General features: G+C 37.6%; 1 protein-coding gene across 4 annotated transcripts; it reads left to right on the plus strand.

The window, feature by feature from the left end:
* Positions 1 to 27,209, plus strand: LOC128532898 (casein kinase I). 4 transcript variants are annotated; one of them, XM_053507026.1, is made up of 11 exons: positions 1 to 138; positions 5,413 to 6,094; positions 8,142 to 8,211; positions 9,677 to 9,825; positions 10,647 to 10,967; positions 12,278 to 12,362; positions 13,360 to 13,508; positions 13,852 to 13,935; positions 17,137 to 17,238; positions 21,752 to 21,858; positions 23,148 to 27,209. In XM_053507026.1, the coding sequence occupies exons 2-11, from the start codon at positions 5,828 to 5,830 to the stop codon at positions 23,200 to 23,202; spliced, it is 1,389 nt and encodes a 462-aa protein (XP_053363001.1). In that variant the 5' UTR covers positions 1 to 138; positions 5,413 to 5,827; the 3' UTR covers positions 23,203 to 27,209. The 4 variants fall into 4 exon arrangements, with proteins under 4 accessions (XP_053363001.1, XP_053362998.1, XP_053363000.1 ...); XM_053507023.1 differs by lacking the exon at positions 17,137 to 17,238; XM_053507025.1 differs by lacking the exon at positions 17,137 to 17,238 and having other exon boundaries at positions 13,363 to 13,508.
* Positions 27,210 to 27,955: the final 746 nt, after the last annotated feature.

Below are 27,955 nucleotides of genomic sequence, written 5' to 3' on the forward strand. Positions count from 1 at the left end.
GGAGGCTGCGTAAGAACTCTGGCGCTGGCAGCCCAGAGGCGACCGTCAGTGCGAAGAAAATGAAAATGGCTTCAAGGAATTGGGCGTTAAAAACGTCACAAAAGGGACCGGTTACAAACTTCTAACACACGAAATTAGGTAAAAGACTGTCTGATGTCTTGTTTAATGCTTTTACTTGGTGGATGAGCCTTAGATTTTAATCCGAGAATGATCTTTTTTTTTTTTTTTTGCATCGATCGGATTTAAGGAGTTGCCCGGTATTGAAGAGTGTAATAGTCCAAGATAGACTCTACAAGCTTTATATTTAGCTAACAATAACAAGATAACGCGTGTGGCATTAAAACAGACGGTATGTTCTTATTTGTTCGAAGTTTTGATAATTTTCCAAACGTCTCCAGCTGCCATTTTTGCTTTCTGTTGCCCAGGTAGGCTTTATTCTTTTCCCTATCCGTATTCCGACAAGGCCCTCCTTCTGAGATAGGATTGGGTAGTACTCTCGGCGGTCTGCGTTTTCATTGGATAGTCTCTTCACGAGTTTTGATACTAGCCAATCCCCTGGTAAAAGGCGGGTTTCGTGGAAAACGGGTAGCATAAAAAATAATGCTAGTTTGAACTTTGCTAGTTTAAAATCCGTGGGCCACATATCAATACAAAGTGAGTTGTGCTGACATTAAAATATATCCAAAAATTAAATATAAAACAATCAGCGTGTTTTTGGATTGAAAGATATACTTTTATTCGAAATCACAACAATGTTTTTTTATATAAATGTATAAAGCTGCAATGTTTTGCTAAGTGTTTAGCTGCTAAGACTGTGTCGGATAGCTTGTAGTAAGTTGGATTTATTATATATTTTAAATGTTTTTATTTGTTAAAAAATGAAAATATGTTGTTGAACTCGCTGTAGAATATTTACTGGAGGTTAAATTCGCTGTTATTTGTGTGTTTGCGTGTGAGAGTTGCTAACCGGCTCTGAGTCTCAACTAGCCTCATGGCTAAATGTCTTATATAAGATACTTCATTAATATTAAATTAGAATTTAAAAATATATAAATAAATATAACCAGGTAAACAAATAACATTCGATAATTAATCTTGAGTAAGCAATTTGTTTGATATTAAGATGGCATCATAAACTTTTTTTTTTTGTTACTTCATGTCAGGACATGTTTAGTTTTCCCCCCCCAGATTATTACTGTAATTTTTTTTTTTTTTTTTTTAAATAATTTAATTTAATTAATTTTTTTTTTTTTTGTAATTAGCAAAGAAAATTTGTTCAAGACTTCTGTTTCAGGGGCTGCTTATTGATTTTAAGTAATTATGGCTTTAAAAAAAATGCTATCACAAAAACAAGGCCTGTGTCGTTAATTAATTTGAGGGAAATCATTCACACACTCTGGAGACTTGGGGTACGAGGTGGGGTACACCATGGACAGGGTGCCAATCCATCGCAGGGCGCACACACACATACACACACTGACACTACAAGCATTTTGGGAACATCAGTTAGCCTAACCTACATGTCGTTGGACTGTGGGAGGAAACCGGAGTACCCGGAGTAAACCCACCAAGAACAGGGAGAACATGCACCCTCGACACACACAGAGACAATCGAGCCTGGCCGGGAATCGAACCCAGACCCTAGAGGGACAAGGCGACAGTGCCAACCACTACACCACTGTGCCGCCTTAAGCAAATCAGTTTTATCTTTTAAATTAATTAAACAAATAAGTAAATGGTGAAAAGTAATATTCTGAAAATTATTGAAATAGGTTTGTGTGTGTGTATATATATTACTGTATATGTATTTATGTGTGTGTATGTATGTATGTGTGTGTATGTATATATATATATATATATGAACCAACAAAATCACTTCAAGACCTCAGGTTCATGAGCTGCTTATTATTTTTAAGTAACTGTGGCTTTTAAAAAATTCATATCAAATTCAAATCATATATTGCTTAATATAATTATTGTCACTGATTTGAGAACATTTAACTTTTAATAAATAGTAAATTAACTAAATAAATGCTGCAAAAGCCAAAATTATTGCACGTTACAAGCATGTATGTTTTTCCCCATTGACGTTAAGTTTGTTTTTTATTATGATGACATGAACTTATATAATCTTGTCGTGTTACTCGTACGGGAAGCTGACTCTCCCAAACAAGGGGAAAAAAAAAAAAAACCTATTCAGCTATTAATCGCGATTCTTTCGTGTGATGTTTCGTGTGCCGCCACACTACCTCAACTCCTTTTATGATGTTACTTCTTCAAAAATCCTGCGTTAGCTTCTGATCAATCATTTAGCCTCTGATCAGTCTTTTTCACCCAAAACTTTGTAAACAGATTAGTCTCAAAACCCTTTACACACGCTTACACCAGTCTCAAAACACCACAAGTGCTAATTAGTTGAAAATCGCACGCGTTAGAAACCATGAGGCCGCTCACCCACACACTCCATATCAGGTGGAGTATTGAGACTTTGGAGATGTTTGAGGAGGTAAAATGCTGCAGTTTCTTAATAATCCTACTCTGAACTATTTACACATTTTCATCCCGTGTGGTCGGATTAAATTATTCACTGAGTTTGTTTAGAAATAATAACGTTATTGCAAGGGACAGAGATACGCGCTGCTCAGTAACATTGTGGCTTTTTGTCTCAAGTTGAACTCTTCTATTTGAAGTTAGTTTGTAGTGTTTAAATGCTGCGCTCGGTTTTTAGGTAAGAAAGCTAATGTTATAAGGAACAAGCGATATTAAATTACTCACTTTTGAAGCTGTTAAATAGAGCTATAACAGTATAACATTTTCAAGTGACGCAACTTTAAATCTTCAAGGTCTTAAAATTGTAACAAAATCAGAAAAAAATGTAGGATATTTATAAAATCGTGATACCTAGAGAATCGCAATTTTAATCAAATCATCACCTGGGTATCGTGATATTATATCGCCTGGTTACTGGTGATTCTCATCCTTACTGACTTACGCTTATGAAATCAACTTTTCGGTGCTTTAACTTAACACAATGGTATCAAATGAACGGATGAACAGATGTGTATAAATTGAAGCCACTGTCTTTGGGTGTTAAAATGTCCCTGGTGTGAGGAAGAAGAAAAAACTACACATCATCTAAAATCGAGGCTGTCAATATTTCTGTCTTTGTGAAACTAAAAATATTTATAAAATTAATTTATCTTCATTTCAGGATTCTCTTTAATCCCGTAAGGGATTGTTTGAATTTTTAATCGCATTGACACTAAACTGAAAGAACATTAAAAATCCAAGCGAGGTTTATATCACAATGTAGCGTCTGAAGCCGCTAGTCAGAAATAGACTGATTGATTTAACTCGATTAAGTTTTTGGGCGTTGCGATTTTCAATTTACATTTGGATTTGGCAGACGCTCTTATCCAGAGCGACTTACATTTTTATCTCTTTACACATCTGAGCAGTTGAGGGTTAAGGGCCTTGCTCAAGGGCCCAACAGTGGCAACTTGGTGGTTGTGGGGTTTGAACCTGGGATCTTCCGAACCGTAGTCCAATGCCTTAACCACTGAGCTACCCCTGGCCCAGTTTGCAGAGATCTTGTTTAATGTGCAAATATCATGTCTTGTACAAAGCAATAACTTGAAAAATATGTGTGTTTGTTTTTCCCTGCTAATCTGCAAATCTTCTGTTCCACACTCCAGTCCAGTAGGTGGCAGAAAATTCAGCAACCTTTCATGAACTTAAATAAGGAATCATCAGGGATTATTTAGCAAAAAATATGAGAATTTGACATACACATTAAACATACACATTATGATATGAAGTGAAATGTATATACGGCCACTGATGACCTAAAAATTTAGTATATAAAATATGAAATAAGTAATTTTAGAAGTACTTTAGTGCTTGAGAAAAACCTTTTATGTACAGACATTTATGTACAGGTAATAAAATAAAATAGAAGTGAAGTGGAACTGGGGTATAAAAACTATGTCTAGACATTAGAGACAATGTGCAGAGTAATGTAAAAAGTTAAACCTCCACATTGTGCAAAATATGCAAATGTAATGTTTTCTGCCAAAGTTTTAGATTATTGTTTATAGACGATATTACTTGGCTAAACAAGTGTAAATAGAAATCTGATTTGTCGACACAATGAATAACATCTACAGTATTAACTTACAGATTATTGATTAAATCCATGGCTCTCGTATCGAGTCTTGTGCTTCCTGTGACTTTACCCAAACTTAAAACATGGTCCTTTAATAGGTTTTGTTTCTAAAGAAGAAAAACCAGTTAAAACGTTTTAACTGAAAAACTAGTGAACTGTTATTATTATCATGATTATTATTATCTGCTCAGAAAAAATTCTGTCCGTTCTCCCTATTATTGATCCGATGTTGTGATCAGATACTCCAACAGTGGCTGCACTTTAAAGTTTATAAACAAACTTTACTTTTTTTTTTTTTTTTTTTTTTTACGACCCCAGCCAGAAACCCTGTTTTTTATAAACTGCTTCAGTGTTAATATTTTTTTTTGATTTATAACCGTCAGAAAGCTTTTGTGTTAATAAGCAGCAAGACTGACTGGATCACAACCCTGCCTCTGGGTTTCCATTCGAGTTTTTCGCTCCTCGCTGCCATTTCAGTAATGAAGTGTTTGTGCTGATCAGGCACAAAATGCTCATTTGTTTAAGTTTTGTTCTTCGAATTTCTAAAGATTTATTTGATTTTTTTTTCTGTATTTTTACGCTTTCGCTAGAGAGAGAGAGAGAGAGACGAGAAGCGGATAAGAAACTACTTTCGATCTGTTCTCTTAAAACCTTAACTCTTTTCCAAAATGATACCACAATCCTGTTTTAATTCTGGATTCTGATCGGTCTGAGGATATCGATTAATTTTTTTGTAACAGCACCTGTGTTGTACAGCGGAGTGATTACTGAAGGAGTCTCCAGTGTCGGCGATCTGTAAGAGAGAGAGGGTTAAAGCCGTAACTTTATCAGGTTTTATGGACGTCCTGCAGCAGTGTACATGTGGATAAAGAACATGATGAATAAAACAAAAATATATATTTTCAAGCGTCTTGTGAAATTGCTGTGTATGGGGAATAAAGTGCTTCGGAATAAGCTGTTGGAGGGAAATAATTAAGTACTCTACCTCGAGTGGAAATGGTTCTTCATCATTTCAGCAAAGTGTGAAAAGTTTTCAGGGTGTATAATTAAAGCTAACAAGCTTTGCACGTGGAGAGAGAATCTGGTTTGTCCTCTGTAAATGACTCGAGCCTAACTTTTTTTTCTTTTCCATTTTTTTAAATTATTTTATAAATAAATCCACAAAAAGGACCATGCCACAATGTAATTTAAATCCTGCTTTAAAAGAATAAATGAATAATAAAACATTGATCTGTTTTCTCATATAGATGCTGATAAACCATTGCCGGACTAAACCCGAGGAATGAGCGACGCAGTTCCAACCAATCACAAGGAGGGGGCGATGAGGATGGGACCCTCGACCGGGCCTCGTCTCTCATCCAGTAGCTAGGATCGTATCCCGGAGGGAAACAAAAATGATGCTGTTTTGAAACTTCCTTCGGGGGAAATCTTTCGTTCTTGAACTGGATGGTTATATTTCATGATCGCACTCGTACAGCCGCTTAAACACCCTCCATCTTGAGCGTTTTTCTCTTCTTACTCGGGATCTACCTCTCCTTTATCTCTCTCTGACCCCTCCCCCTTCAACCCCCCCTCCCTCCCCTGTCGTGCTTGACGTTTTGGTGGCTGTGTGGTTTGTATGGCAGCGGAGTAACCGTGGAGAGGCCGGGGTATCACAAGCTTATGGATTTTGATAAGAGAGGAGGAGGAGGAGGAGGTGGTGGTGGAGGTGGAGGTGGAGGAGGGAAAGGGGAAGTGGAAGAGGGGAAAAAGATGTCTAAGACTGGAGGGAGCAGGTCCGGTCATACCGGTCGCACCTCGGCGCCCAGTTCGGGCGTGCTCATGGTCGGGCCGAACTTCCGCGTGGGTAAGAAGATCGGCTGCGGGAATTTCGGTGAACTGCGGCTCGGGAAGAATCTTTACACCAACGAATACGTAGCCATAAAACTGGTAAGAAATGTTTGAAATGTGTAATATAAATTTCTTTTTTTCTTTTGTAAAGATGTGTCCGTACCGTACCACTCTCGATCGTGTTTGTTGCTGAGTATTAATCGAATCAGGAATGTCCAAAGGAAGGTGCTTATTTAGCTCTGTTCATCTGTTTTTATGTTTCCTAAGTTTAAGTGGAAGCCATTAGGCCTGCAACTAATTACCATTATGGTAATCCATTAATCTCTGGATCATTGAAATGATTAATCGGATTGCTGACAGCATTGGTGCTGCGACTGAGAATTATTTTGGAAATCAACCAATTGAAATGATTCGAATTACAGGTGGTGCTATGGCTGCACCTAACGACTAGCTTGATAATCAATTAACCCATCGATTAGTCAAGCGATTAATCGGATTGCGGATGGCAATTGGGCTGCAACTAACGACTTTTTTGGAAAATCCATGAATCTGTTGATTGTTTAATTGATTAATCAAATTACGGATGGTGCTATAGCTGCAGCTAACGACTGTTTTGATAATCGATGAATCTGTTGATTGTTAAATCGATTAATCAGATTACAAATGGCTCGTTTTATTTAAAAAAAACTTTAAAATGTTATTTGAAGCTTAAAGACGGCGGATAGTAATTTTGGGAGTTGAGTAAACTGAGATAAAAAATGTGTAAAACTCTAAGAGTATATTCACTCCCCCAACAACCTGGTACACACGGGATAAAGCGTTATAGGCGCTGATATTGATAAGAGAGCGAGTAAGGATCTTTTATGTGGAAAAGAGCACAGTATTGGACCATTATTAGTATCTGTAAGGAAACTTTCTATAAATTTCTATATTTTTTAACAAAGAAGTTAGAAATTAGCATAACGTATTAAATAGATGTTTACTGGAGAGGTGACAATAATATAGATATTGTAATTATATGACTATATGCATGTATACATGTGTATATATATCTATACACAATGCCTAAAAGATTTGAGACACAATATAAGATGTATTATAGTTTACTCTGTGCACAAACCAGGTGATGTCACAAATTAGTTCTCGCCTATCTAACTGAAAACATCTTTTTGCCTGGTGTTCTCAAGACGCTGGATCCAGTGCGATGCTAAGCTAATGGCTACGAGCTGGTCCGCGCTCAAAAACAGAAACTATGAAGCTGGAGAGCTCTCATGACCGTAAACACATTGGCTTTTTTGTGGGATCGGACCGCTCAGGCTGGCGTTTGGGACTGATTTTTAAGCAAAAATGCATAAAAAATTACATGATCTCTGTTTATTTTTAAATGTTCTCGCCACTCTGAGTCTTTTTCGTTATTGCAGAATCTGTTACTGTTCACTTGAGTCTTACTTTTAATCCTGTTGCGTTTGTGCCCCAGATGTTATAACGAGTTACATGATTCGTGAAAGTCCGGCTTTTGCAAAAAAAAAAAAAAATGTCTGAAAATTGTCTGTAAATTTTTATTTATTTTTTTTTAACATGCTTTTTTTTGTGATCTGTTGTGTACAAAAGTTTTAAACAAACAAAGAAAAAATTTAATAGTTTAAGATTGAGCCATAAAAATGATTATACATTTATTGTTATTCTTTGAGGTAAATATAAGCCAAATATATGTCTAATATAAAAACAAATAAATAATAGAAACTGCTGCATCGCTGAGAATATCCTACCGTGTCCCGAAGCAGTGTGACGTTTATTGTAAAAAAGTTTGTTTCTAGAGCGTATAATATAATGTTGGTATTGTGATAAATTGTCTTAATACTATTTTCTGTTGGCATTTTGGTTTCTTTTTAAACTTGGTTTGTAAATTTATACTAAAATAAATTTAAACCGTAGCAACATTAGGAATTTTTTTATTGTTGTTTACAGATGATGCTAAGACAAATTAAAAGTGGATAAATTGGATTGATTCTGTTCTTAAAGGACAATATAATTTTAGACACATTTTAATATATTCATTATTTAATATAAAATGCTGTTTTAAAATAAACGTCCGTGGCTAATAATTCTACAGTAAAGATTTTTTCCTTTCCTTTCCCCTGAACAGGAGCCGATTAAATCGCGAGCGCCGCAGCTCCATCTGGAGTATCGCTTTTACAAACAGCTCGGTACCTCAGGTGAGCGAGGGACCCTTTCTCCCAGCATGCATTGCTTTATAGAATCAGCCTGTCACATAAACTCGATTATAAAAGTTTACTGTCCTATTTTTATATTTATTATATTGCATATCATTTTAATATTTATTTTTTTCTTTATCCTTTAGTTATTTTCCTTTTCGCAGTCTGTCCTGTTTCTTTTCTCTTTCTTTCTTTTATACTGTACTGCTTCAATTCTAGCTATTTAAAAAAAAAAGGCATTTTTTTAATTTCTTGCTTTTTCCTTTTTGTTTTTCTTTCTAGCTTTCTTACTTTTTTGGCTTTTTATTTTTAGGGATTCTTTTCTCTTTCATTTTCCTTTACTTTTATTTTGGCTTTATTTTTGGAGTTTGTGTCTTTTCTTTCTTTCTCATTTTCTTTTGTTTTTATTTTGGTCCTGCTTGTTTTGTAGCTTTCTTTTCTTGCATTTATTTTCTATTTCTTTAATTCTAGCTTTGTTTCTTTGTTTTTCTGTTCTTTTTTTTCTTATTTTTGTTTTGGCTTTCTGTTCTTCAAACCTCTCAATTTTTTTTTTCTTGTTTGCCTTTTTTAAGCTTAATTTTTGTCCATTCTTTTATTGATTTATTTATTTTCTTTAATAGCTCTTTCTTTAATGCTCAGTTTTTTATTTTATTTTCATTGCTTTCTTGTATTTTGGATTTTTGCCCCCCTCCCTTCGTTTTCTTTTATTTTTCTTGTTTGCTTGGTTGCTCTTTTTTTATTGGCCTTTTCTTTTTCTTTTTTTTAAAAAAAAAACATTTTTGTTCTATTTGAATCTTTTCCCCCCTTCAATTTCCTCAATCAAGTCTGTTTATATCTCTGTACATTTTTGTGTGCCATCTTTTTTTTTTTTTTTTTTTTTTTTTATAGTTTCTAGTTTCCTTATTTCACTCTTTTTTTTTTTTTTTTTTTTTCCATTTTTCAACATTAACTGGAATAATAAAAACAAGAAGACATGGTTGATTAAAATAAAACTCCATCAGGCTGTTTGAGTGTAACACTTGAAGAAAACATGAAGTGTTCTCTCTTTCTGTATATGTGTTTCTGTGAAAGTGTGTGTGTATGTATGTGTGTTGTAGACATGAGAATCGGTCTGCTTTAGTGATATCAACACGTCCTCCACATCCTCATGTTAATCAGTGCACGTGTCTCCTGTGTCTTGTCTGCCGTGTTCGTCTTACGCTCGGTGTGATAAGACCAGAGACAGGTCACAGCTCGCGCCTGGGCGAGACTCGCGGTTGATACGCACGTCTCTGTGCTTTCTGATCAGACAGAAGTAGAAACGCAACACTGCTGAATAAAGTCTTACAGATTAAACTAATTAAAGTGAGAGTGAGATGTTTATTGGCTTAAGCCTGTGTGTGTGAGTGTTTGTTTACTGTATAAACATGCCTGTGTGTGTGTCAGTGTTTGTTTACTTTATAAACGTCTGTGTGTGTGTTTACAGAGGGCGTCCCTCAGGTGTATTACTTTGGTCCATGTGGAAAGTACAACGCGATGGTGCTGGAGCTGCTCGGGCCAAGTCTGGAGGATCTGTTCGACCTGTGTGACCGAACCTTCTCTCTCAAGACCGTGCTCATGATCGCCATTCAGCTGGTGAAGACTGTAGCACACTCACACATATAGTACTGTGCAAAAGTTGGACTGGAAACAACAGGAGATGGAAAGGTCCTTCAGGAAGCCTGGAGAACTGTTTCGCAGTATTGCAGTAAAAATACAAGAAAGTCTTTCAAACAAAATAGCGTGGTAGCTCGGCGTACGAATTTAATCCCTTCCGGAGGCGAGTTCTCAAGGGTGAAAGTTCGTATTGTGAAACACAATGTCTCACAGGAAATAATGTAAATGCAGATAATCCGTTCCAGCCATGCAGAAATATTACCAATATTACTGATTTCCAACACTATAATAATATTTTTTGCATATAAAAACATTCAAAACGAAAAGTAAAAAAGTAAAGTAAGAAAAGTAAAATCTGAAATTAATGGACATTTAACCTTAATTAATGATTCCTCTTGGCACTAGCTGCTTAAAGAACCAATCTGAAAACGTCTCCTTTTTCTTCTTGCTACCGTCTTTGATAACATTTTTGCAACCCATGGTGCTGTCTTCACTAAGTCTTGCACAAAAAAATCTTTTTTTGGTCATTTTGAACAGCTCCTGGAGGTACATGCAACTTGGCCGGCTTTTGGCTCGTTTCGATCGTTCATTTGCTTAAAATGTTTTGTACACTGAGGGCGAATTTGTTGCGAAATTTCTGTTCTCGAGGCAAAAATTCATGAGTCCGTATGCAGAGGTGTCACTGTATGATGATATGAGCGGAGGTCAAGGCTTTTGCACTGTACTGTATACGATGATGTGATATCTTTAAAGATACTCAAAAATGCACATGGTGTGCTTCTTAACCTCTTCTCTTACAGATAACTCGGATGGAGTACGTCCACACACGCAGTCTGATCTACAGAGACGTGAAGCCCGAGAACTTCCTCGTGGGCCGGCCGGGCAGCAAACGGCAGCACACCATCCACATCATTGACTTCGGCCTGGCCAAAGAGTACATCGATCCCGAGACCAAAAAACACATCCCGTACCGGGAACACAAGAGCCTGACGGGCACGGCGCGCTACATGAGCATCAACACACACCTGGGCAAAGAACAGAGCAGGCGGGACGACCTGGAGGCGCTCGGTCACATGTTCATGTATTTCCTGCGAGGCAGTCTGCCCTGGCAGGGACTAAAGGTACTGTGATGACTCGAAAATAAAGGCCTAGTCATTTATTTATTTTTATTTATTATCTCGGAGTAGTCAGAGACAAGGGTGCAGATGGATTTAGCAGAAAAATGGAAAAGAAATAAAGGTTTACAGTGAAACTTCGGATTACGAGTAACGCAGTTTCCGCAAGACGAGCAAAGATTTTTAATAAATTTTGACTTGGAAAACGAGCAAGTCTTGGTTTATGAGTATCGAGTATCATGTATCACGTATGCGCTTCTTGTTTTGATGCCGAGCCTCACGTGATCACAACTGAGCCGATGTTTTTTCTCTCTTGTGCTGCGGAATTGTGCATAATCGTCTCCCCTGCTGGGTCTTAGTGCGCGTCTCTCACTGGTAAACAACTGTGCACGCGTGTTTTGTTTACTATAACACTGTGACCGTGTGTGTAAAACATATTTTATTTTGTGTCCGTATGCGTGTGTGTAAAGCAAAAGCAAGTCTCATTAGAGAGGTTAAAGATCAATTTTGTCTCTCTACTCAAGGCTGCTCTTTGTGTCTGTGTGCACGCACGTCATTGTCCACCCACACACTGCTCTACACAGAAACTCTGCTCTGTCGCGGTTTTTTTCAAAGCTAAAGTGTAAGTTAATTTGTTTTATTTTTACTTTACAGCAGTGATTCCGTTCGTGTGTCGCTCAATCGAGTGTCATTAGAGAGATTTCTTGTTTATTTGGATGATAAAACCGTTGTGTGCGCATGTGTGTGTATAAAGAGTGATGGAAGGGTAATTGTGTAAGGCTTTTGGGCTGTGGAACGAATAATTTAAGTTTCCATTATTTTTTATAAGAAAATTTTATTTGTTTTTTGAGTGTTTTGGAATACAAGCCCACTTCTGGTACGAATTATACTCGTAATCCAAGGTTCAACTGTAGTCTGAAATTAATCACTATTTAAATATTTGTTTTAACATTTATATATGTTTTGTTTCTGAACAAAAATGGATTTTTTTTTCTTAACCCATGTGGGCTTTTTTTTTCCCCTCCTGAGTAATATGTGTGTATGTGTGTGTGTGTGTGTATGTGTGTGTGTGTGTGTGTGTGTGTGTGTGTGTTAATGTCACGGCGAAGTATCTCGGTCAGAGTCACCACCAGATCTACAGCCAGTGTGTCGGCTGACCTAGTTCAACAAAGTGTTTTTTTTTTTTTTGTTTTTTGTTTTTTTTCTGACATTGTTGCTTGTAGATTAATTCAGGACTGTTAAGAACCCAATTAACCGGCTGTCCCCTTTTTTTAAATTACTTTTTCCTCTTGTCTCTGTGTCTCTGCATCTTCCAGGCCGACACGCTGAAGGAGCGCTATCAGAAAATAGGAGACACCAAAAGAGCGACTGCGATCGAGGTGCTCTGCGAGAGCTTCCCAGGTTTGTCCAAGAAGGACTTACTTGTTTTTCGTCAATATTAGTCGTGTGATCCATCTGAATCCATTTTTTTCTTTTTTTACCCTCCATTATCACCTCTTATACAGATCCTGTCCATAAATTAACTCCTGGAATTAAAAGTTACTTTAAGTATGAAATAAAACATTTTATTGAAGTCACGCTGTTATAGTTTGCAGTTTTAGTTTTTCTCCCTTTTCTTATCCATTATCAAAGACATGTCGGAAGTAAACGCACCCCCATAGATGTATGAGCAAAGTTTTTAAAGACAGAATAACTTGGTTTGTGATAGGAATGTGAATCACCAATGGTGTCCCGATGTAATATTATCATGATACCCAGGTGCTGATTCATTTTGTATGTCTATTCTGTAAGTATCACGATTATATAAATATCCCAATTTAATAAAAAAAAAAAATTTCTGATTGTTATAATTCAAAATAGTTTAGAGCACGCCATCTGGAGGATTATAGAGGAACTACAACATTTTAACGCTTCCAATGCAAACGTTTATAAATTTTTAAAAAAAGGTATTTTTTTGTGCCACACAAAAGAATCGCATTGCTTTACTGAATTAATAAAAAAATTAATTTAATGCCTTTTTAAACTTTTTCTGTGCGAAGGATTTAAGTAAACTTCTTAAAAGTGAATTACAGCTTTACTTCTGACCTCAGCAAAGTGCTGATACTGGAGCCTCCTTACATCAGTGTTAGATATGCATCATTAATTACACACATTTTAAATCTGTTTATTTGAAGAATTCTTTGTACATTTTCCTGTGAATGACCACATGCCATAGAAACGATATTGAGTGTTGTAGGGTTTTAGGGCTCTGAAATAACCACTATTTCACCGACACTAAAAGGACCGAGTCTTAGGGCTTGTATAAAGGCACAGCCAGTTATTTTCCATCGAAGCCTTTGTTACATGTCTAATACACAAGTGTTGGTTTTATTAGCAATTAACTGGCTGTGTGTTGCAGAAGAGATGGCCACGTACCTGCGCTACGTCCGGAGACTGGACTTCTTCGAGAAACCGGATTATGACTACTTACGCAAACTCTTCACGGACCTCTTTGACAGGAACGGTTACGTCTTCGACTACGAGTATGACTGGGTCGGGAAAACTCTGGTATGGACCGAAGAAGAAATTTATGCTATGTACATAGTTAAAAGTGCAAGGAATTGTCAGAATAATATGACTATACTACTTTAATAATACTTTTCCTTTGCGTTTGCTTCCTTACTTGGAGTTCTTTAACATATGGGCATTACCGCGAGTGATGTTAATACCTTTTCCTCCTAGAAGATTTATATATATATACTGTGTGTGTGTTTTCTTTCGAAATGTCTGTCATATTTTTTTTTTAAATTAAAAAATAACCCCGAAAATACATTAATCCTGACTTGTAGAACTGTTACAGCCTGATTAGACTGTGTATTTATCACAATAAATCACGTTTATTTCTCTTCAGCCGACTCCGATAGGACCCATTCCCACTGACACACCGCTCCAGACCGGCAGCAGAGACAAAGCACAGCAGCAGACCAAAAACCAGGTGAACACACACACACACACACACACACACACACACACACACACACACTCACTCACTCACCTACCTCACAACTGTAGTCTCTAATTTATGGCAGCTAAGATTACTTATCAGCGTCACTCAAACACACAATCAGGAAAATGCAGATAGTTTCATTTTAGATGATCAGCTCTAGAAATATTGGCACCCTTAGTAAGAATAGGAAGAAGAAAAAATAATGTCTGTTTAATTAGCCTATCTGATACAGAAAATATAAGTAGAATCAAACTTTAAATACATAAAAAAACAGGAAGAGGACATCTTTTTGAGCATTTGGTGAGTTTGAGATTATTGCGACATCATTTTTCAAGTCTTATACAGCTGTATAAAGCAATTTATTTATTTGTTTGTTTGTTCTGAATTGGTCATTGACCAATGCTGTTTTTAGTGGGTCTCGGTACCGATCTAATTCTAAGGGTTAATAATAATGATAATAATAATAATAATAATAAATTTTTCTTTTCATTTCATCTTCACCATCTTTTTCCCCTAAATGGGTGTTTTATGCCATGAAATTGTAAAAACTCTTAAATTCTCTCCACCTAGATTTAAATACTGCGAAAACATCAAACATTCATCAGAAAGTACAGCGGAAGACTCTGTGGTGTTATTTAAGGATCACAACCATCGTAAGGCATCATCGTGTTTAACATCTACCCCCTTGTTTCTACAAAAGGTGCCAATAATTTTGGAGCTGTCAGCACTTAAATTATGGAAGATTATGAAAGATTATACACAGATTTTATTTTTATTAAGTAGTTCCATAAGTCTTCCTTTTTTTTTCCATAAGTAAGAACCTCACTGTGAGGCGACCAATCACGGCGCGTCAGAAATTTCTAAGTAAAACATTGTGAAGGTCCAGCTACATAACATCCCACTAAAACAGATTTTAAATGCTTAACCGTTACAGATTAGTGATTTTTACAGTTGTAAATCAGACATCAGTTAAAAGTGATGTTAGGTTCATCACTAAACAGGTCTTATTTTAGTTTAAATACTTGAAACAGATGTCTGCTTTGATCTTGAAGCTGAGAGTAAAGGCACGCCTCTCTGTCTAGCATTCAAGCATCTTTAAAGAAATACTCAACACAGATGGTTCATAATAAAAATAAAATAAAACCCATAAAAGTCTGAAAAACGTTTCCTTTCTTAATGAGCTGTCTTCATTTGAAAAATAAGGATCGTGATTGGCCGCAACATCTATCAGATCTTTACACGTTAATTGGTTCTGCTGCAGCGAACAAGTTGCGCTGTAAGTTCCTGCTTGTTCACACAGTTATCTAAAGCGGGTTAGAGCTTTCTATTTAATTTTTTAAAATGCATTTAGTCATTTTATAATTCATTAGTCTTACTGTACAGATGTTCAGAGCTACAAATATTTACAAATAATTCAGTAAATGACATGACATAAGATACGTACAGTAAACACAATATATTTGGAAAGCGATTTATTACGTACGTGTATCACTGAGGACTGTAAAATCCTACTCGTTTGCGCTCTTGTTGTTGGCATGCACTCGGGGGTATTTTTGTGCCAGAATTCTGTTTCTTGGCACCGCCTGCTGAGATTTTCTTAATAGCGGAGGTGTTGGCACCTCCGTGGCAATTTGGTAAATTATAATCAAAATGCAAGATGCCTGTGATTGGCTGGTGTCACTTTGATTGATGGGGGAGGAAAACGTACATCCCTCCCAAACTTATTTCACTGAAAACCCATGATCTCCCGAGTGGCGCAAGATAGAAAGCCGTTTTCGAATTTTTTGGTATTTTGTTCTCTGGTTTGCATTAAAACCCAACGTCCGGCGCAAACATTCTTTTTTTTGTTTTTATTGGTCCCCTGACTAAACCTGTCAAGATTCTTTGTAAGTCATTTACAGGGAATTGGAGAGAGAGAGAACATATACACAGATCAGCTGTAACATTAAAACCACCAACAGGTGAAGTGAATAACATTGGTTACATCATTACAGTAGTACATGTCAAGTGGTGCAATACGTTAGGCAGACGTGAACAGTCAGTTCTTTACCTTGATGTGTCGGAAGCAGGAAAAATAGGTAAGTGTAAGGATCTGAGCAACTTTGACAAGGGCCAAATTGTAATGACTGAGGTAGGGCATCTCCTCCCAAACTCGATGTTGCCAGTGTGCATTGGTCAGTACCTACCAAAATCGCTCCCAGGAAGGAGAATCGGTAAACCAGCAACAGGATCATCAGCGACCAAGGGTTAATGATGGACATGTGGACTTTGTCTTTTCTCCTCAGTCATCTGCTCTAATTCAGCAGAGGAGCTAGTGTAGCACAAGTTTCTGAAAAAGTGAACACTGGCTGTGATAGAAAGAAGTCAGGAGATGCAGCGAATTGCAGTTTGTTGCGTATGGATTTGTGAAGCCGCAGAGACCGGTCAGGGTGCCCATGCTGAACCGTGTCCTCCACCAAAAGCCCCTACAGTTGGTGTCTGAACTGGACCACGGAGTGATGGAAGAAGGTGCCCTGGTCTGATGAATCATGTCGACAGCTGGTGTGTTTGTGTGTGGCTTACGTGGAGGATATTGCAACAGGATGCACTATGGGAAAAAGTTGGCGCAGGCAGTGGGATGCTCTGGGAAATGTTCTGCTGTAAAACCTTGGGGTCATGCCATTCATATTTTGTTACCAGCCACCTAAACTTTGATGCAGACCAAGTTTACACCCATTTATGGAAAGGGTGTTTCCTGATGGCAGTGGCAACTTTAAACAGGATAACACGCTCTGACACACTGCACACATTTTTCAAGAATGTTTTTGAGGAACATGGCAAGTTTAAGGTGTTAATTTAACCTCCAAATTCTCCAGGTCTGAATCCAATACTGTGTTTGTGGGTCCGATCCGTAAAGGGCCGACCTCACAACTTTCAGAGCTCGAAGAATCCGGGCTGTTTTCGTCAGGTGGTTTTAATGTCATGTCTGATCAGCGTAGCAGGACGTCACACACCTCTCTGCATGTCGAGCTCTTTTCTTTTACTCTCCTTCCTCCTTTCTCTGTCCTCTATTAGCTAAAGCACTCTGCTTCTGCATGGGAAATGTTCCTCTTTTTCTGCCTATTTGATTTTTTTATTTTTTTTTTTACACCCTCACATCATCGATCATGACCAACGCCCCAACCCCCACCAACACCCTTTTCCTCCCAGTCTCCCGAACCCAAAGGAAGTGAATCCCAGCCGACTCCTGTGACCAACAGGGAGCTCCTGGGCTCGCATCTCACCGCTGATAGGCTGGGGGGCTCTGTGCAGGTACTGGGAAATAGTGTGTGTGTATGTACTGTAGGTGTGTCTGTGTTTGTATGCGCACTGCTTTGCTTAGCATCTTTCTCTTTCTGACACTCTTTCCCTCTGTTTGTCACGGCTTCTTTATGGCGCTTTTAAAGTATGTTTCCATCTAAAAGAAATTGTGATGATTTGTGCTCATGCACCCGGTTCTCATAAACGTTATTCCTGATTTATTACAGCGATCAAAGCAAAACAGACTCAACTGGTCTCTTAGAAAACAACACTTCTGTACCAACTAGTACTTTTTGATGCATATTTGGGCACTTTTTTTTTTTTTTTACTTATTAGTGTATTGACGCTGGGGCTGTTGCCGGGCACAAGCATAGACACACATCCGATCATACATTTAAGGGTAATGTAGAAACACCAACCGGCCTACACGGCATGTCTTTGAACTGTGGGGGGGAAAAAACAGAGTAGGTGGAGGAAAACCAAAAAGAACATGCAAACTCTACAGACAGACAGTTACATTTAGCCATGCTTCTCCTGCAATGTTTTTCTTCAGATTAATAAATTAGTGAAGTTAAATTAAGCCTTTATTCGTCCCATAGAGTCATGTGTAAAAGATAGTTTCCCCTCAATCTGATTGTAGTGGGTCTCAGTATTGGGCAAATACAACCTTAAACAAACATGTCACTTTGTCATCATGCCATTATTATTTATTAAAACTAAAGCCAAAAAGAAAAAACGTGGGCTATACTCAGTACCCCTATTGCTACCACAGGATGTAAGACTAAGTTGCAGCCAGGTGCTGCTCATCATCAGGCCTGGATTAATTGATCATCAGCAGATGTACAGACCTCTGTAAAAGTTCTGTCAGTTTGCTGGTCTAGAGCATTCAGGTGTGTGTTAACACAATGCCAAGAGGGAAAGACATAAGAAGTGGTTGTAGAGAATCAGTTGTTGGCACACATCAACCTGGAAAGGGCTATAAAACCATTTCCAAACAATTCCTCAGTGAGAAAGATTATTATCAAGTGCATTCAAGATAGTCGCTAATCTTTGAAGAAATGGACATCCCCGCACGTTCACCCCGAGGGCAGATCATATAATGCTCAAAGAAATAAAAAAACACAAGAGCTACATCTCAGACCCTACAGGCCTCACCGAGCATGTTGGATGTTGGTTCTTGACGGCACAATTATAAAAAGACTGAACAAGTCCAGTTTGTTTGGAAGGGTTGCCAGGTGAAGGCCTCTTCTGTCTAAAAGAAGACGGAAGCTCGACCTGAGGTTCGCAGAACTGCACCTGAACAAACCACAAGACTTTTGTAACAATGTACTATGGATAGATGAGACCAAAGTGGAGTTGTTTGGCCTTAATGTTCAGCACTATGTTTGGAGTAAACCAAAGAGCATTTCAACAAAAACATCTCATACCTGCTGTCAAACAAGTTGGTGGAGGGGTGATGATTCGGGCTTGTTTTAGCAGCCACAGGACCTGGGTATCTTGCAGTCATTGAGTCAACCAGAGTATTCTAGGGGTCATGCAACAGGACAATGATCTGAATCTAACTGTTTAGACAGGTTTTGGAACAGCCAAGTCAAAGTCCAGACTTAAACCCAACTGAATTGCTGTGACCGGGACATTAAGAGAGCTGTGCGTGAGCGAAAGCTTGATGAACTGCAGCAATGTCGTAAAGAAGAATGAGGTGAAAACCATGTGAGAGGAGACTGCTACGGTCATACAGGAAACGCTTAGTTCAAGTTATTGCTGATAAAGGTGGATGACACAGTAAAAAAAAAAAAAAAACTGTAGTAATACTAAGACCCGCTACTATTGAATGATTTTTATGATGCTTTACTCCTAAAAAGAGGGGGCAATAATTTGTACACAGGACTGTACTACTTCTGCTGTCCTTCACTTCTGTAAACTCTGGGAGCGAGTTTGCTGGACTTGCTTTTCCCACAACTAAACTGAAGTGTAATTGGGATCACATGCCAGGATGGAATCTGTACTTTATTCACTCACTCACATGCGTGTCTGCTTCTGTGTCCCTCAGACACATACACTTTGTCCTTCCCTTTTCTGCTTCCTCTTTTCTGCGGGTGTGTATGTGTGTGTGTTTTTTTTTAGTGTTGTGTTCTCTCTCTCTCTCTCTCTCTCACTTTTTTTATTGATCTGGTAACCTTGCTGTAACCCCACACTCACACCAGCAGCCACGCGACATGACAAAACACCAAGAAGTCACACAGTTTTAATGAGAGCTACAGATGTCTGTTGACCAGGCAAATTGGACATGTGATACACAGTGGGTGGGACTAGTGACAAAATAAGAAAAAGTTTGCCACAGCTTTAGCAGTCGAGAAGTGACGTAGTAGGGCACGTAATTTTCATTGAACTGTAAAATGTTTCAGTCTCTAATCGTAGTTTCTGACGCACGTAATGAGACTCACTGTGTTGGAACGAGCAGGAAGCACGCCATTGAAAGGTCATATGTTATTCCAACACGTCAACACTGGACAATCTATAGATTATTAACTATAGACCAAAACCCGTCAGGGACCAAAGGCCACAGAAAAGGCGAAACTATTGCGGTGCTGGCCGCAGTGGAACCCCAGTGCACCACAGCCCGCTATGGCAAAAGTCACCGACCTGACCCTTAAATCATAATCTGATCGATCACACGAGATGCACCAGACAAACAAGTCCAAGCCACCGAGGTATCATCCCACAAATCCACAGCACCGAAAGGATCCGCTACCAACGTCCTGGTGCCAAACATCACAGTGGAGCCATGAAGATCGCTCGGGTGATCACCACCGAGCGATCTCATCGGCATGAGATGCGAATCACATGGGGTTAATACTTAATTTAGGTAATGAGAGACAAAAATATTTTTATTTAAAAGTCTGTGCCTAGTACGCTTGTCCACAATTCGTTTATGAAGTTGTTTGCAGTTGTTGTAGTTTACAAAATGCCGGACCCAGATCGAGTGGCGGTTCTGTTCGGACTCTGATGCTTTTCTGATGAATAAGAATAATATACCAGTAATCTAGCACTTTTTATTTCCTTTGAGGTAGGTGTGGCTAAACGAGTCACTCAACAGAGCCAATTAACACAATAATTTTGAAGAAAACAGAAACGAAAGCGCAATAGCAATAGCACGGCCAACTCCAAGGAAGGAGACGTAGACTATGAAATCTAAATCTTGAAAGATGATTGGACAGATCGATTTTTTTTTTTAGCAGGAAGTGTTAAACCACTTTGTCTCATATGTTCAGAAACTGTGGCGATATTAAAAAGCAGTAATGTAAAGTGCCACTGAGATAAAACACACGAGTGGTTAGGGAAAACGTATCCACAGCAGTCTGAGATGAGGGTGTGTTAAATTCCCAGACTAAGAGCCCGGTATGACAGAGCAACCAGTCCTTTCACATTCATTCACAGACCAGCAGCGAGCAATTAAAGATTGATTATGACTGACCACGTTTAACGTAGTTACTAAAAATTGACCACAAATATTATGGAAACGCTACGGAAATGTTTTAATTGCTTTTTTTTTAAGACTTGTAATGACTGCATATATAGAGATCTGAATCCTAACATAAACATGAAATTTAGACCTCGGCTCGAAGAAAATTTTATCCAGCAAACATTCTTAAATGAACATGCATACACTACAGCCCTATTTGAAATGGATTTGTTTACCGGACAGACGTCCATAATATAACTTTCATACTCAACCTAAGGTAGAAAAAAACTCACATCCATACAACAAAGAAACGACCACAGAAAAATATAAAGAGTTTCTATTAGGTTTTATTTATTTATTTTTCCTTGTTTTTCCCTCAGTATTTGATTAAGTGATTGTCTGCGGGAAGGGCGCTAATACACACGCTACAAGACTCCGTATAGCAAGAAGCAGATGGCAAACTTTTGAGAGGTCTGCGTAGAAAATCAGAGCAACACGCACAAGTAAAATGAACAGAAAAAGTACTGTAGCAGGCAAAACGAATCCTGTCTACATAGGGCTTAATTTATTTATTTATTTATTCATTGTTTGTTTTTGTTACTGTAACCTTCCCATATCAAATAATAATTACACACGGCTGCTTGACTCGAGTGTATCTTCTAAAATAAACTAGTCCATCACATTAAACAGTCAGTATATAAATTGTTCTTGTTATATTGTTTGATTAGCACAGTCCTAGTTTTTTTTTGCCACCGTAGTGTCTCCCTAACTTTTCCATATCAAACAGTAAAGTGGGAATTTGCTGCTAATTAACCGAACGTACAGGACAGACTCTATTCTGCTTTACACCAGCAGGAGGCGCTGAAGTCCAGATTATGTAATGGAAACTAAAAGTGGCAGTACTTTTAATAAGTAAAAGAGAGAGTTTGTTTTCTATTGTATCGTCTGATGATAATACACGTGTCTCTGAGATCTGTATACACCAGCACTGTATACACCAGGTGTCTGTAAAGACTCATCGTCTCGTCTCCTGTTTGTTTTTTTTCTTGTTTAAATCTTCAGGTCATGAGTTCGACCAACGGCGAGGTGAACACAGACGACCCCACAGCGGGACACTCGAACGCTCCCATCACTGCGCCTGCCGAGGTCGAGGTCGCAGACGAAACTAAGTAAGCGCACACACACACTCCACGTGTCCCATGGAGCGAAACACAGTTTTAGAAATGATTACTTTGTAAATGCAGCACTAGACAGATGGAAAGGTTCAAGAACAGAGGTATTTGTAGGTTAAACAGTACTAGGTCTAACGTGTGTGTGTGTGTGTGTGTGTGTGTGTGTGTGTGTATGTGTGTGTGTGCGCGCGCGCCCGCGCACTAACAAGAAGACCAGAATATTTAGAAATGTAGTTTAATATTAATGATTAGAAAATAAAAGAAAGAAATGAAAGACGAGGAAAGGAGAGATTTAAATGGGCCGATTTAAAAAAATAAGAAAGAAAAGGGAGGATGAAAGAAGAAAACAAAAAAAAGAGGAGAAAGGAGGAGGAAAGAATATCTATAATAAAACAATGAAAAAGTAGAAATAGCAGGAAAGAAAGAAGAGGCAGAAAGAGAGAAATAAGGGGAAGAGAGATGAGCAGAAATGGAGTGATAAAAGAAAAGAGAGGCTAAAACAGGAAAAAATTTAAAGGAAGGAAGAAAAGACAGAAAAAATAAAAAGAATTCGAAAGAAAGATGCAAAGAAATGAAGAAAAGAGAAGGAACAGAAGATGCAGCAAGAGAGAAAAGATGGAAACAAAAGGAGGAGTAGAAAAGAATAAAGAAAGATTAGAGGAAGGAAGAACGTGAGAAAGATGAAGGGGGTAAGAAAAAAGAGGAGGGAATATGAAGGAAGGAAGAAAGAATAGGAGGACGTAAGAGCAGAGAGGAGGAGACAAAGAACGAAAATGTTAATGAGTGAAAAAGGAAAGAAATAAACATAGAGTAAGAAGAATAGATGAAAGGACAGAATAATGGAGGAGAGAGAGAAAGAAAGGAATTAAGAAGAAAGATAATATACAAAATGTAATAAGTTGAATAACGGATATTTTGGCTTTTGATTCTACTAGTAGATTTAAATGTATCATGGTGTAGTTTTATTTTTAATAATTTGATGAGAATAAAAATAGCATTTAGTTTTAAATTCATCATCATCACACGTTGAGCTCTTTAACAGTCGTGCTGAGGAGACAGAGACGAGTTTAATCAGTGCGTGCTGGAAGGTTTATTCCTCTTAGACCACAGCGAAACGACAGGAAGCTACACGCGGACGTTTATCAATGACAAACTTTTTATCTGTTTATAGTTACATGTAATCTTGTTCGAGTTGTTGCCATGGAAACGGTAAGCATGTTGGCTAATGTAAACTAGTTCAAGCTGCTGTTCTAGAAAACTAATCGGCGCCTTCTGACTGGTTTCAGGTGCTGTTGCTTTTTTAAGCGGAGGAAGAGGAAAGGCCTGCAGCGGCACAAGTGAAGAGCGGTCGAGCGGAGAAACGGGGAAAAAAAGAGAGGAAAGAGAGAGGACTGGAGTGTGGAGCGCTCCTTTATTGTGTGTGAATGTGTGTGAGAGAGAGAGAGAAAGATCTAAAGAGTTTGAACTGCCACTTGCTTTATAAAAAACCCGAGCGTATGGAGGAATTGCGTACGCTCATACAGACGTCTGAGACACGCAGAGAGACTGAAGGGACTGAGACGGGATCGTGTGTGTGAGCGTGTGTGTGAGTGACGTGAACGCAAATGGACGGATTAATCCTGTATTTTAGATCACATTATCAGAGGACTTAAAACAGATGTTTAAACAATGAGTGTTTAATTTTATGGGATCAAAGTAAAGCGCCTCGGGGAGACGACAGACTGTGATGCTCCGAGTCCGGAAACGTCAGGAAACGCAAACCAGAACCGTTCTGCTTCTGTACAGTGTCTGGGGTTGTTGTTGTTATTGTTATTGTTATTATTATTATTATTATTATTATTGTTTGTCTATGTTTATTTTTAATGTAATTTAAAATGAAGTTGCTTTGGATTTCTGCTATCCCTGAGTTGAACCCTTTTATTCGTGTTCTAGTGATTTTTTTTTTTTTTTTTTTTTTTTTCCTCTTTTCTTTTTTGTCCTTTGCTTGTTTTCTGTCAACATGGATGATGGCAGGACTCGGGTACCGTGGGGGACAGAGAGAGAGAGAGACACGCCCTGCTTTATAATACTGTTTTTAACACACACAAAGACACACAACCACACACACACACAATTCCCTTACCATGGTTTGGCTTTTCAACAGAAACACACCCAGAGTTTTCTCAACAGAATGAACAACATAGCTGAAACTAGTTGCTTAGGAAATTTTACTTCTAAAGAAACATGTCTGCTTCATCATGTGCTAGCTAACTCTTACCCAATACCCAACAAACTGCACCCAACTAACTTTATCTACAGTAGATCAAAAAACCCTACAACGTAGCTACCCAAGTATTTTTTTTTTTCTTTCAACATTCACCCAGCTAACCTGCAGCTAACTTTCTCCTGTCAGCTTCACTTTAGTTTATCCTGCAACTACAAACAGATATTTATATGCAAGCTTATAGGCTAATTTTCGAGCTGACCATCAAGCTGAAAAGAAAAACTTAATCCAGCTAATTTTTTGTCAAACATTCAAATAAAAAGATGTGTATAACTCAAGTTCAGCTAACCTCTACAACCTAATTTCATCTGTTTCGCCAATATTATGCACCTACAGTACAACCAAATAGTTACAGAAAGCTACCTAACTTTATTTGTCCAACTATGTTTATCGGACTCATTTATCGGAGTAATTTCTATCTATTTAACTTCATATTAGCCACATTTGTCTGACTATTTCTAGCTAACCTTATATTCCTAATTTTACCCAGCTATCTTTATCTGATATCGTGAGTAATTAGTATGTAGCTAACTTTATCGAACTAATTTAGATCTAACTGACCGTATTTAGCTTAGTTGCTCAGTTATTTATTCTACAAATTTGTTAGGTAATAAAATATTGATTTTTATTTGGATTAATATTTTCAAAATAATATCTTACTGTTCAGGTCATTATTTCAGTACAACCGACTTTAATACTAATCCTGCTTTCACATCAGCAAGCAGCAAGGGAGGGGTTGGTTTTATCTTTTGTGGGCGTGGCTCATTCAGCCAGCTAGTTCCGAGTTCCAGTTTGAAATGGTAGACATCACCGTTTTGCTTAAAACATATTTTAATTTTGTAATTAAACTTAGGAATATATAAAGCTGTGTTTATAAGTACTTTTAATTCTATTAGTTTGTGTAAAATTGGGCAAAATGTCAATGTAGACGCTTCTTTCACTGTTTGCTAGTGTGAATGCTCAGTAAATTTTAACTTATCGGATTAACATTGGCCAGTTTAGTAGCGTGGAATGTTCTATAACCTTGTAATGGCCAAGTGAAATTACAATCCAGGTCTCCGTTATCTTATTGTTTATCGCTGGGTAGAAAAGTGATCTTGAGCTAACAGGACAGAAGTGGACTTTTTTGGACTTGTATGCTGGCTGTCTTCTAACTTCAAGTAAAAAAAAAAAATTTAACAAAAAAAAATTATAAAGATGATATAAATGACAGACCGTATTATCCCTTAGAACTGCGTAGAATCTCTCTAACTCTAACGTTGTTTAAGCTCTACTTCACAAAACTTTCTTACCTGTAGCTCGTTAGCTAGCATATTACTTTTAGTATTTATTTTATTTCCACATCTAGATATTTAAATCCTATCCAGCTAAATATACTACAAAATAAGTTGTGCTTTAGGAAAAAAAAATCCTTCTAAAGCTAAATAATCTGCAACTGAAAGAAGATAATGTATTTAAATGTATTCTTTCTTTTTTTTTAATTTAAAGCGTTATATTACTTGTTTACATTTTTTTTTTTTTTTTAGCGATGGCTCTGGTTATCTTTCATATAAGCTACGTGCTGTAAGATTACATTCTGCTTCTAACAAGCTAGCTAGCGTGTCAACTAGCTGTATGCTAGTATGAACTTGGGTTTAAACAGAAAACGTACATTGAGTTGAGGTTACACTTTCACCTTCGTATTAAAGGAGAATCTAATAATCGTATCATTTTCTCAAATCTAAATCCTTAAGGCTAAATTTTAACTAGCTAGCATAGCATGTGGGTGCGGAACTAGCCAGCTGTTAAATCACCGTTTTCATGATTATTTATCTGTTTAAGTGTCATTTATATACTTTATAATTCGACTTGTATGACCTAAAACTAATTATTGTTATGACAAGGCTAACTTTTATTCTTATTTTTTAATTATTTAATAATACTGCACTTCTTAAACAACCTTTTTATGGCTCCTCTCTCACATTTACAGCTACTTCTTGTGATCGATCGAGACGAGACGTGTGTTAGAAACAGTATTAAAGCGGGGCTGTAAGATCTCTCTTGTTGTGAATTACAGTTTTGATTGTGAGAAAGAAAGAAAGAATAAAAACGACCCAAGCACCGACATCTACTTAAATATTTGGTCACAAAGTAAAAGAAATCGAACCTTGGGTGCGATACGGGATCGTTTCTCGTCTCTCCTGAAAGGACAAGCGCTTTCAGAATGTTCAGCTGGTTTCCATGGAGACGGAAAGACACATCAGAGGGTTGTTATATTTTGTTATTTTATTTCAAATAGGAATTTAAGTTATCTGGGAAATAGTTTGTGCCTTTCTAAGGGGAACGTCGAACCTTGCGGCGTCGCTCTCGGAGGGTCGTCCCCGGCGGGTTCCGTCCCGTGCGTTCGCCACATCGTGAGTTTACAAAGGGAAACGGAGGAAGTCTATTATAGTGAGAATGTATGATGATTTTAATGTTTTTAATGTTTTTCTTCCCCGGCTCACGCAATATCTCAATGATATTTATTCAGGATCGGATATTTATTTCAGCGTCGCTCAGGTTCATATATAAATAATAGCAGCCAGTGAATGATCAGAAAGGCTACGCGTTCAACTTGCAGGGTTTCAAGTACATTTTTGTGCTTTATTGCTATATCTTCATGTTTAGGTTGAATTGCTTTAGGCTGATATTAATCATTGTAACTTCAAAATCGTCCAATTGTGATCACCCGCCCCTCCATACCCTGTCAGTGTTGTCATGGTAACCTGATTCTCATCCATTGTTCTTTTTTTTTCCCCCTCTGCACTTTCCAAAGCTGTGCCCAAGTCTCAAACATATATACATATATATTTTAAAAATCCTTCAGCTTACAAACTAATCTGTCCGTCATACACACCTCATCTTACGCCACATGGCCCCCAGGAGCACTTCTGATTGGTGGAATCAGAAAAGTAGGACGCAGAAAAGAAGAGGAAGCTGAGGTGGTGCACAGCTAAAGTATTTTACTTTCATATTTCAGTCGTCGAGAAGTTGAAATGAAAGCCGTTTTAGTTTGATTTATTCTGTGATAACTAAATGCCTCAGAAATAAAGACTTTTATAATATAGCCCTTATCTCGTCATGGTTTTCTTTTAACATACATTCACTCTATTTAGGATTTTTTTTTATTGTCTGCTGTCTATTTTTATTTATTTTAGTCTTTACAGATTATTCACTGTTTTTATCATTGTAGTTTTTCAAACTGTTTAAAATGTATACCTCTGGAGTCTCTAAAATGAGTGACTTCATAAGTCATTAGACGTCACTGATATCTATTTAGATCGTACTGTTGCCAAGTTTTAGCCTGAATAGACGGACTGATGGAACTAATGAACAGAATTATTAGATGGATTGAATGAACAGATGGTAAAATGTGAGTTTTGTTGGATTGCTGGCTGAGTTGTTGAATGAAAAAGATTAATGAGATGGATTGATGACTTGATTAAATGAAATGATATTAGAGATTAATTAAATGATCCAAGAAATAGATGATTAGTTGTATATTTAATTGGATTGCTGGATGGATGGATGGATGGCTGGAATTATTAGAAGCTGAGATGGACAGATACATGGAATGTGTAGATGGATGCTTGAATACATTGGTTGGTGGACAGGTGAATGGATATATGGAGTGGATAGATGGTCAGAATAACTCAATAGGCAGGATAGATAAATATTCAATTCAATTCAATTTTATTTATATAGCGCTTTTAACAATGGTCATTGTCTCAAAGCAGCTTCACAAAAAAAATTAAAGATTTTTTTTTTTTTTCCAGAAAAGAAAAGAAAAGAAAATATTTGGAAGTGTGTATG

This window comes from Clarias gariepinus, chromosome 11 (assembly GCF_024256425.1).
Source record: "Clarias gariepinus isolate MV-2021 ecotype Netherlands chromosome 11, CGAR_prim_01v2, whole genome shotgun sequence".
NCBI classification, from domain to species: domain Eukaryota; kingdom Metazoa; phylum Chordata; class Actinopteri; order Siluriformes; family Clariidae; genus Clarias; species Clarias gariepinus.